Below are 11,436 nucleotides of genomic sequence, written 5' to 3'. Positions count from 1 at the left end.
ATTCCAGCGCTGATTTAATATAATTACTTCATTATTACTTCACAAATATAGAAATTGTAATAAAGTTAAAACGCTGCGAAAAGTTCCTAGTGAAGTCATGTTTTAGTTTTCTGAAAATATAGTATTTTAGTTAACTACATAAACACACATTAATAGTGGAATTGTCGTTTGAATTGGAACAAAAAGCAATATAAAAACGTTATTTTAAGTATCGGTAACTTTGAATCAACATCATTAATATCCAGTAAGTGACGATATTTAAAAAACCTGTTTAAGTCAAGTTTTTGTGTAGTTAAGAGTGACGTAACCTTTTAATTCCCGCAATATCTAACATTATATTGATTATATATATACAGTATAGTATACAAACTTTAAATCTCATTAGTACAGAATGATTTGTAAACGGCGTAAGCAATAGCCGTTATAAAAACTGATTAAGAGATAGTAAAGTATATTACTTCAAGTATAACAAAGTTTGTGTGAATCAGGTTTCTGAAGTAAACATGCATGAAACCAATTTAAAAGTTTTCCCATCGAAAATACTGTAGTTGAATCATGCCTTCTAAGTAAAGATTAAATTTAAAAGTTCACCTTTTAAATGACTTTTTTTTCTTAAATAATTCTGTTTAATACCAATATTTTTTTGTTAATGTTTAGTATAAAACCAACTAAAAACAACATATTTTATCATTTTAAAGTTTCTAAAGTTTTTTTCATATGTTACTTGTTTATACCAAACCTACTACTAATTTGATTAAATTTTGTATCACTAATTAACAAATATTTATTTATACAGTTGAAAGCTGCGCTTCTTCGCCAAGAACTAGTCCAAGCTCGGGATTGCTGGACAATGAGGTAAAATATTTTGAATAATTATTATGCTGTTTTCCAGATAATAATGTAAAAAGTACACGTTATAATATTAATTATTATTATCAATTTAAATTAACAGCACGAGCAAGGAAGGAGTTCACCGCCCCTCGTCACCAACAAACTCCGGACTTCCCCCAACTTGAAACTCAACCACAAGACCACCCCACCCGTTGCCAAGAAACCACCGAAGCCGGTGGGCAAACTGAGCAGCAACCTGATCAGCTTCGTGGAGAAAAACATGGACTTCAACAAAACTGTTAGATAAATAAATATTTGAGTGTAGTAATAGTTTTTAACTTATTTTAGTAAATATTAGCAAATCCAATAGAGATATATATACAATCGAATAAAAAATTATATCTATATATATAACTGTTCAAAATATAATTTTAATTGTTTGCTAACAAAAGATCCTAGTAAAGTAACTTCACTGGAATATAAATAAAAGAAATTATACAGTAATCTTCCTTTATACATGTATAAACCTGTAAAACATGTATACACCTACTTTATTCTATGCTTCTATTCTCTCATTACAGTAATTATTTTTTTACAGAACCCAGTTGAAGTGTGTTGATTCGTTGACACACAGAAACATATGTTGGTACAATAAAGGAAGATTACTGTATAATTTGTATTTATCTATACATATATATATATATATATAATTACGCAGTACTAATGCACCAATATCAAAAAAACGTAGCTGCAGCATATATTTATACACAGTAGTTTGAAAATGAAGTGTATTATAACAAAGCTACATAAATACACATATGAGTGAGAAGAACTGTTAATTATAATGTAATTAACTCAACAGTGCGAACCTCGAAGTACTGTTTAGTAAAATACTGTTTAGAACAATATTAAATAATGTCATTAATGCAGGGTAGCCACAAAACCTGGAAGCCTGGAAAAACCTAAAGTTTGATAATTTTGGCTAAAAAAAACGGGAAAGCCTGGAAATTTACACACTTTTTTCATGTTAAGTAGTGAATTTTCGATATGATACAAAAAATCTATCATATAGATGGAAATTTTTGTCATCATCAAATTTCTATTAAAATAAAACATATTTAAAGTAGCATTACATTATCTTTTTAATGTTGTTATACTAATTGCCACATGTTTTTACTTTAACCTAGTTTTAAACTAAAAATTTACCCAAAAAACAAGTACTTTCAAAAACTTGGAGAAAATTTGCCAAAAACCAGTGGCCACCCTGTTGATAAAACTACTACTACTACTGCTAGCAATAGATTCATTAAAAACTAAACTGTAATAATATATATATATATAAATTTCTACAGTATGAGGTACCTACCACAGAAACGAACAGATTCATGAAGTCACTGCCCTCACCGCGAAACAACTCGATAGTGACTCCTAGTGGCCGAAACCCAAGCAATTTCGCGGGTAGCAGGCAAGTGCTCCCGCCGCCCATCACCCCAACTGAAAAGTTTGTATTTTGTGTATAATTTTTTATTTTTAAAATTACCATGACCCCAAATTAAAATTTTGATGATAATACATAAAAAGTTCTATAAGTTTGTTATATATACAAAATTTTTATTTTTATTTAAGTCTTGTATAGCTTTTTGAAAAGTTTGTTGATGCTGTATGTATATAAGAGTCTAATATTAAACAAAAAATTTTGTTGGAGCATTTATGCATATGTAAGCTAAACTTTTATTATGTCTACATAACAAATTAAATAATTTGAGTTGATATAATTAAATGTATTTACGAAGGATTTTTTTAGAATTAATCTTATGAAAAGTTTTAGCTTATATCCCTTGCTATGATTTTTAGTATGGCTCATTTGAAATACATAAAATAGTTTTAATCACCTTAAATATTTTAAATTTACGTAAATTTTTCTATATGTAGAGTGGTTTTTCAACTTAGTAATAGTAGGTTAATTTATTACTATACTAAGATTAACTTGAAAATTTTTAAATTCTGAATATTTATCAACAGAATATCTATGGAGTCGCCAAAATCAGTTCAAAAATCAGCAAAATCAAATTTACATCCTTCGCAAAGCTGTACAAACATGATAGATAATAATAACGTTCGTTTTAATTTGAATTTTTATATGTTCAAATTAAAACATAGCACAATAAATTAAAACGTATTTATTTTACTTTTCAAATATACTATCTGCAGTTAAAAGTTTTGCTTTTTATAACTTATTATATAGTTTATAATTTAAATATATCAGATCAAACCACTATTGGAAGGGAGTTTTTTTAAATCAAAGTATTTGTTAAAAAGTGATTAAACTAAATACGCAAATTTAATTAAAGTTTTTATTCAGATTAACCAATTGGTAGTAGGAACTTCATCCTTACAAAAAACTAAAATTTATTTTATTTTATTCTAAACAAACAAAATTATTCCAGATCAAACCACTGGGCGGAGGAACATCGTTTTTGTCGAAGAAATTGTACGCTTCTTCGCAGGACGATCTCAGCAAGATATTCAACGGGAACAGGAGCATCAATAGAAAGAGCAAAGAGGAAGAAAGAAAAAGAAAAGAAGATAAAAAGAGAGTTAGTTTCATTTGTATGTTAGGTTTTTATTAAAGAGTTTGATTGTATGTATATTAATTAAAAAGAGAGTTTGTAATTTTTGAAAAAAATTAATAAATATTTTCAAAATAAAATAAAAAAAGGGTTTATGCTATATTTTTAATTTGTATATGTATTCTACAAAGCCAATAAGTATTTTGGTACCACTGTTTTTATAAATAGTAAAGTTTTTACAAGTTTTATAAAAAAAATTGAAAAAAAATACATAGTCGTTAAACTTGAAGAGTAAGTTAGAAAAAAAAAATAATACTGTTAACTTTTCATTTTATTTTCCCCTCCAGGAAACAAAGCGCATAAGAAAGGCGGGAAAATCGAAATCCGACCTGAGCTCACTGCCGCCACTTAGCGGAGCGAATAATTTCAACAAATCGGGATACTTCCAGCAGGAGATAAGCGGCATCGTCCAGTGTTTAAACTTCATGGTCCCTTCGTTCGTGTCAAAATGCGTCGAATTCGTTGAAGAAAAAGGTATGTTGAATAAATACCATTTTAGCCCAAAGTTTTGTGGCCGAATGAACTTTGATTTTAAGCGATCGTTTTCAGAAAATTTCTAAACGAATTTTGACATTGTTATTAATAAAAAACTTTTCTCACCCTAAAATATTTTAAAATGCTAGAATTTTTGAAAACAACATGGATATGCTTAGTTCCCAAAGTACTTTAGAAATAATAAAGTTAATACAAGTTTTAAGCATTTTAAGAAGTTTATTAATCCAGAAGACAAACCTTTTTTCAAATCTATTTGCAGTTTTTAATGCTATAATAAAATCTTTCACAAACGCCTTTAAAACATTTTGAATAATGGCAAGCTTGAAAAAACTTAGTTGTTTTCAATTACTAAATATTCTTCAGGCCTGACGAGCGAAGGAATCTACAGAAAATCGCCGAACGCAAAAGAAAGGGACAATTTTATAAGAACTTTCGACGCAGGTAAAATTTTTAGTTTTTTTTTTACAGTAACAAATGAAGTTTTTTATGCGTTTATAGTTGCACCTGTGCATTAGTCTAAAAAAAACTGTTATGGTTTCATAAATATAAAGTGTTGGGCCGTTTTAATTTCATTTTAAAGTAGCTTATGTATGTGAGCACCTCGAGTACAGAAACAAAAATAAATTTTGCATCGTTTATCCATACCATTTTGCTTTTTCCAAACAAACAACAATTTAGAAATAATAGCAAAATAATTTTAGTATACATTTATTTTGTATTTGTAATTGCAGTTTTTCTCATAGTTATTATTTCAAACAAAAAAAATTGGATATGCCAGCTAAATTATCATAATATACAACTATTTTACATTAATATTTGCAGCTTTTTGATTTTATAACTATTATTTTTAACAGACAACAGTTTGGAAATACCAACAAAACAATCAGAGCATACTATTGCTGGTGCGCTGAAATGGTTCTTTTCAGACAAGAGACTGAATTCACCATTAATTCCGAAAAATATCCACATGCACATTACCACTTGCATAAATAATGGTTCGTTTAATAATTAATTAAAAATATTCACATTAAAATTGAAATGTTCACATTACAACTTATATTAATAAAGGCTCGTATTATTTAGAAAAAAATACTCCCATTGTACTATTTGTAATGTTAATGGTTTGTTTGAATATTTACCACTTGTATAAATTGTTTTTTTTTTTTGATAATTTTATTTTGCATTACTATTTGTAAAAGTAATGGTTTGTATAAATAATAAAAGTATTCGTATTTTAAAATTAATTTTTTTTCAATAATTTTTATATGTCTTGCCACAGATTTGGACGAAGAAAAGCAAGCCCAGTTGTTAAGAGACGCATACATTGGAAATTTACATCCAGCAAATTATTCAACATTTAAATATATTTGTCGGCATTTAAACAAGTAATCATTTCTTATTTTATTTAAATAATTTATTGGGAAATTACATTTAGCTAATTGCTCCACATTTAAATATATGTGTCGCCTTAGTATCCCCAAAAGAAGCATATCAACAAAATGAATACAAACAACTTGGTTGTTAATTTAAATTAAATAATATAATAATTACAGAGTGTCTTCACAACACGAAATAAACAAAATGAACACAAACAACTTGGCTGTTTGTTTATTTAAATTAAATAATATAATAATTACAGAGTATCTTCACAACACGAAATAAATAAAATTAACACAAACAACTAGGCTGTTTGTTTATTTAAATTAAATAATGTAATAATTACAGAGTATCTTCACAACACGAAATAAACAAAATGAACACAAACAACTTGGCTGTTTGTTTATTTAAATTAAATAATGTAATAATTACAGAGTATCTTCACAACACGAAATAAACAAAATGAACACAAACAACTTGGCTGTTTGTTTATTTAAATTAAATAATATAATAATTACAGAGTATCTTCACAACACGAAATAAACAAAATGAACACAAACAACTTGGGTGTTTGTTTATTTAAAATAAATAATATAATAATTACAGAGTATCTTCACTACACGAAATAAACAAAATGAACACAAACAACTTGGCTGTTTGTTTATTTAAATTAAATAATGTAATAATTACAGAGTATCTTCACAACACGAAATAAATAAAATGAACACAAACAACTTGGCTGTTTGTTTAAATTAAATAATGTAATAATTACAGAGTATCTTCACAACACGAAATAAACAAAATGAACACAAACAACTTGGCTGTTTGTTTATTTAAGTTAAATAATGTAATAATTACAGAGTATCTTCACAACACGAAATAAACAAAATGAACACAAACAACTTGGCTGTTTGTTTATTTAAATTAAATAATGTAATAATTACAGAGTATCTTCACAACACGAAATAAATAAAATGAACACAAACAACTTGGCTGTTTGTTTAAATTAAATAATGTAATAATTACAGAGTATCTTCACAACACGAAATAAACAAAATGAACACAAACAACTTGGCTGTTTGTTTATTTAAGTTAAATAATATAATAATTACAGAGTATCTTCACAACACGAAATAAACAAAATGAACACAAACAACTTGGCTGTTTGTTTATTTAAATTAAATAATGTAATAATTACAGAGTATCTTCACAACACGAAATAAATAAAATGAACACAAACAACTTGGCTGTTTGTTTAAATTAAATAATGTAATAATTACAGAGTATCTTCACAACACGAAATAAACAAAATGAACACAAACAACTTGGCTGTTTGTTTATTTAAGTTAAATAATATAATAATTACAGAGTATCTTCACAACACGAAATAAACAAAATGAACACAAACAACTTGGCTGTTTGTTTGTTTAAATTAAATAATATAATAATTACAGAGTATCTTCACAACACGAAATAAACAAAATGAACACAAACAACTTGGCTGTTTGTTTATTTAAATTAAATAATATAATAATTACAGAGTATCTTCACAACACGAAATAAACAAAATGAACACAAACAACTTGGCTGTTTGTTTATTTAAATTAAATAATATAATAATTACAGAGTGTCTTCACAACACGAAATAAACAAAATGAACACAAACAACTTGGCTGTTTGTTTATTTAAGTTAAATAATATAATAATTGCAGAGTATCTTCACAACACGAAATAAACAAAATGAACACAAACAACTTGGCTGTTTGTTTATTTAAATTAAATAATATAATAATTACAGAGTATCTTCACAACACGAAATAAACAAAATGAACACAAACAACTTGGCTGTTTGTTTATTTAAAATAAATAATATAATAATTACAGAGTGTCTTCACAACACGAAATAAACAAAATGAACACAAACAACTTGGCTGTTTGTTTATTTAAATTAAATAATATAATAATTACAGAGTATCTTCTCAACACGAAATAAACAAAATGAACACAAACAACTTGGCTGTTTGTTTATTTAAATTAAATAATATAATAATTACAGAGTATCTTCACAACATGAAATAAACAAAATGAACACAAACAACTTGGCTGTTTGTTTATTTAAGTTAAATAATATAATAATTACAGAGTATCTTCACTACACGAAATAAACAAAATGAACACAAACAACTTGGCTGTTTGTTTATTTAAAATAAATAATATAATAATTACAGAGTATCTTCACAACACGAAATAAACAAAATGAACACAAACAACTTGGCTGTTTGTTTATTTAAATTAAATAATGTAATAATTACAGAGTATCTTCACAACACGAAATAAATAAAATGAACACAAACAACTTGGCTGTTTGTTTATTTAAATTAAATAATGTAATGATTACAGAGTATCTTCACAACACGAAATAAACAAAATGAACACAAACAACTTGGCTGTTTGTTTATTTAAATTAAATAATATAATAATTACAGAGTATCTTCACAACACGAAATAAACAAAATGAACACAAACAACTTGGCTGTTTGTTTGTTTAAATTAAATAATATAATAATTACAGAGTATCTTCACAACACGAAATAAACAAAATGAACACAAACAACTTGGCTGTTTGTTTATTTAAATTAAATAATATAATAATTACAGAGTATCTTCACAACACGAAATAAACAAAATGAACACAAACAACTTGGCTGCTTGTTTATTTAAGTTAAATAATATAATAATTACAGAGTATCTTCACAACACGAAATAAACAAAATGAACACAAACAACTTGGCTGTTTGTTTGTTTAAATTAAATAATATAATAATTACAGAGTATCTTCACAACACGAAATAAACAAAATGAACACAAACAACTTGGCTGTTTGTTTATTTAAATTAAATAATATAATAATTACAGAGTATCTTCACAACACGAAATAAACAAAATGAACACAAACAACTTGGCTGTTTGTTTATTTAAGTTAAATAATATAATAATTACAGAGTATCTTCACAACACGAAATAAATAAAATGAACACAAACAACTTGGCTGTTTGTTTATTTAAAATAAATAATATAATAATTACAGAGTGTCTTCACAACACGAAATAAACAAAATGAACACAAACAACTTGGCTGTTTGTTTATTTAAATTAAGTAATATAATAATTACAGAGTATCTTCACAACACGAAATAAATAAAATGAACACAAACAACTTGGCTGTTTGTTTATTTAAATTAAATAATATAATAATTACAGAGTGTCTTCACAACACGAAATAAATAAAATGAACACAAACAACTTGGCTGTATGCTGGTGGCCTTCACTTTACCACCCGGATCAAATGAATCCGAACCAGCCAATCAGAAAAGCGCTCATCATTTCAATCGATTTGTACGACACAGTGTTTCCTTCTAACGACACACCTACAAGTTTGTATTATTTTGTGTATTATTGTTTGTTTCCTAGCAATCAAGTTACGTCTACAAACTTATTTTTCAGTTTAACGACTCATTTTTAGATTCGAGATGCATTTAACATGTAATCTAACAAATGTTTCCTCACAATGTAAATATAGTTGTTCAATTCTTTTTCAAGTTAAATTCTAATAGTTAAGTTTTTTCAATCAAACTTGTTCTACTAGGTTTCAAAATAAGTAAATACAAATAATATTAAAAAACAAATTAAACAGGCTCTAACTCTGGAGACACCCACATGTTGTGATGAATTCATCAATATTAATAGTTGTGACGTCACATAGATCTGATGACTTCGTAATGACGTCACATAAACAATTTGCTACCAAACAATCATATGCAAGATTATAGGCTGAACAGATAAAAATTAAATCTCATAAAACCTTCTAAAAACTGCTTTAAATACATAAGTGTTTTTATTATTCAAGTGAAATTTTACATAATTTGTTGTTTTGCTTTACTAATTAATAGATTACGGATTATTTTTCTTAAAAAATAGATTCTATTTCGTTTTATAATTGACTAGTAAAGTCATTTTACCAAATGTATTTTATCTCAATACTTGATAAAAAACAAGTTGAATAAAAATTAATTTCAAAGTCGTTTTTAAAGGTTTGAAAAACCTAGTAGTATTTTTTTTAGTTTCAATTTTCTTTATTTTTCCGCATAACTAATTTTTAACAGTGCAAACTTTTGTTTTTATTTTCTCAAAAATTGTGATACACTTTTATTTTGGATTGAGTTGAATCAAGGTAAACTTTTAAAAGATCATTTTTTGCTGTAATTTTCAACCGAAAATCATTATCAACGGAAAATTAGCTACTTTTAATGTTTATTTATTTCTTTTTTATTTTTTGTTGTGTGTAGGTAATGCAAAGATTTATTTCTTTTTCAGCTATTTTGTAATTTGCCTTTTAATTCAATAGAAAATAACTAATTGAAACGTAGTTTTATATATACTTAAAAATTTAATTTAGACAAGTAAAACGTTTTATTATACTAATTTATAAATTTAGCATAGTTTTTTTTTAATTAAAAGTAAAGACTTCAAATTTTTATAAAAAATTTTATAAAATAAAAATTTATAATTCTCAACATTAAAAAAAACTTGAAAATACTGTATAATTTCAAACCACTTTGTCAAGAATTATTTAAGCAATGTAACTTATTCAGATATATGGTTTTTCTGTAACAATGTTGAAAATAAAAATGTTTGCTAGTAACTAAAACACCAAGTTTTTGAATGATTTCCTATTTTGAAACACTTATGAAACTATATTCATCATTTAAGTATTTTTAAACTTTAACTAGCATTTCAGAGCCGTTCTCAATATTTTTTTTAGCACGATAATTTAAATTAAGATTTTATTTCAGTTTTAATTTCTTACTCAATAATCGAATCTAATTCGTACTAAGTTGTAGTTTATCAGGCAACTACCAATATTATATTTTATGTAGTATAATTTAAACATGTCGATAACTGTTTTGTTTATATAATTAAAAAACATAGTTTTTCAGTAAAAAAAAGTTGGTAACATTTAACACAACTTTTTGTAAAAATCTTTTTAATATATCACTGGTGGGCTACTTTAAATCGTGTAATTTTGTACTACAAAAATATAAAAACTAAATTTAATTGAAATCAAGGTTGCCACAATTAGGAAAACTTTATTTTTTAAAGAATTATTTAGATAATTTAGGCGATTTTAAAAACCCCTGGACAGGTCTTAAGACTTCTTTACCAGTTATTTAATATATTCGTGAAACTACGTCGTTATTGTAGTGATTTTGTTTTAAATATTTTGGCTTCATTTTAAGTAAATTTATTTATAAACCCATGCTAGTTAGGTGTAAATTTTTGCTTTAAAGGGTTGCAACTTTGTGGAACGAACATTAAACAGATATTTATTGTTAAGAAACTCAGATTTTTGTAAAATAAATGCGTTGTATCAGATTATTGATTGAGGACCGTACGTTGCCCACCCTACAATAGATGTTAAAACTTTGTTCTGAGTTTATATAAATTTTTAAATGCAAAGCTTCATTTGTTCAACACATCAGTCACTGCAGCAACTTCACTAGTTTCAAGACTGAACTGTGTCGTTTTATTTTCAATAACCAACCCATGTTTGGAAAAAAAAATAGCGTTTATTAATTAGACAATTTACCATCTGAATGTTAGCTTTGATGTATAGTTTTTTAGTGTTTGGTGAGGTGTTTTAGGGAAAAAATTTCTAAAAAGATAATTTAATATAGTTTACATTTTAACCAAACATAATCAATAAACTAGTTTTTATTTAGTTCAACGTTAATAAGAAGTAACAAATCATGTGTTTGTTTTTACATTTTTATAGAAATATGTTTTTAAAAAATTGTTTTATGTTTACTGTTCTTAGAATGAATAAATAATAAAAACGAAAATAGATAGTATTTCATAATAACATTTTTCTATTTAAAAGTTTTGCACTAGTTCGTAGAAGTTATTTTTAGCTTTGTGAAAAAATTCAAAGAAATTTTTATACACATTTTGGATTTTCCTGCATATTTTGATATAACTTACTTTGTTCAAACTAACAAAAACATAACTTATATAGTTTATAAGTATTGCAAACATCGAAGTCCTGC

General features: G+C 25.9%; 1 protein-coding gene across 1 annotated transcript in view; it reads left to right on the top strand.

Annotated features, from left to right (window-relative positions):
• The window catches only part of LOC145833775 (rho GTPase-activating protein 5-like), a 58,296-nt gene extending 48,772 nt beyond the window's left edge, over positions 1 to 9,524 (top strand). Inside the window, exons 26-36 of the mRNA XM_082940953.1 lie at positions 797 to 855; positions 953 to 1,129; positions 2,184 to 2,332; positions 2,854 to 2,947; positions 3,279 to 3,428; positions 3,749 to 3,935; positions 4,320 to 4,397; positions 4,811 to 4,951; positions 5,236 to 5,341; positions 8,594 to 8,766; positions 9,027 to 9,524. Coding sequence (XP_082797079.1) covers positions 797 to 855; positions 953 to 1,129; positions 2,184 to 2,332; positions 2,854 to 2,947; positions 3,279 to 3,428; positions 3,749 to 3,935; positions 4,320 to 4,397; positions 4,811 to 4,951; positions 5,236 to 5,341; positions 8,594 to 8,766; positions 9,027 to 9,058 — 1,346 coding nt within the window. The 3' untranslated portion in view covers positions 9,059 to 9,524. The remainder of the gene's footprint in view (positions 1 to 796; positions 856 to 952; positions 1,130 to 2,183; positions 2,333 to 2,853; positions 2,948 to 3,278; positions 3,429 to 3,748; positions 3,936 to 4,319; positions 4,398 to 4,810; positions 4,952 to 5,235; positions 5,342 to 8,593; positions 8,767 to 9,026) is intronic.
• Positions 9,525 to 11,436: the final 1,912 nt, after the last annotated feature.

Source organism: Thalia democratica, chromosome 4 (genome assembly GCF_965202585.1).
Source record: "Thalia democratica chromosome 4, ktThaDemo2.hap1.1, whole genome shotgun sequence".
Taxonomy (NCBI): domain Eukaryota; kingdom Metazoa; phylum Chordata; class Thaliacea; order Salpida; family Salpidae; genus Thalia; species Thalia democratica.
Note: the sequence above shows the minus strand (reverse complement) of the source record. Positions and strands in the feature narration are given on the sequence as shown.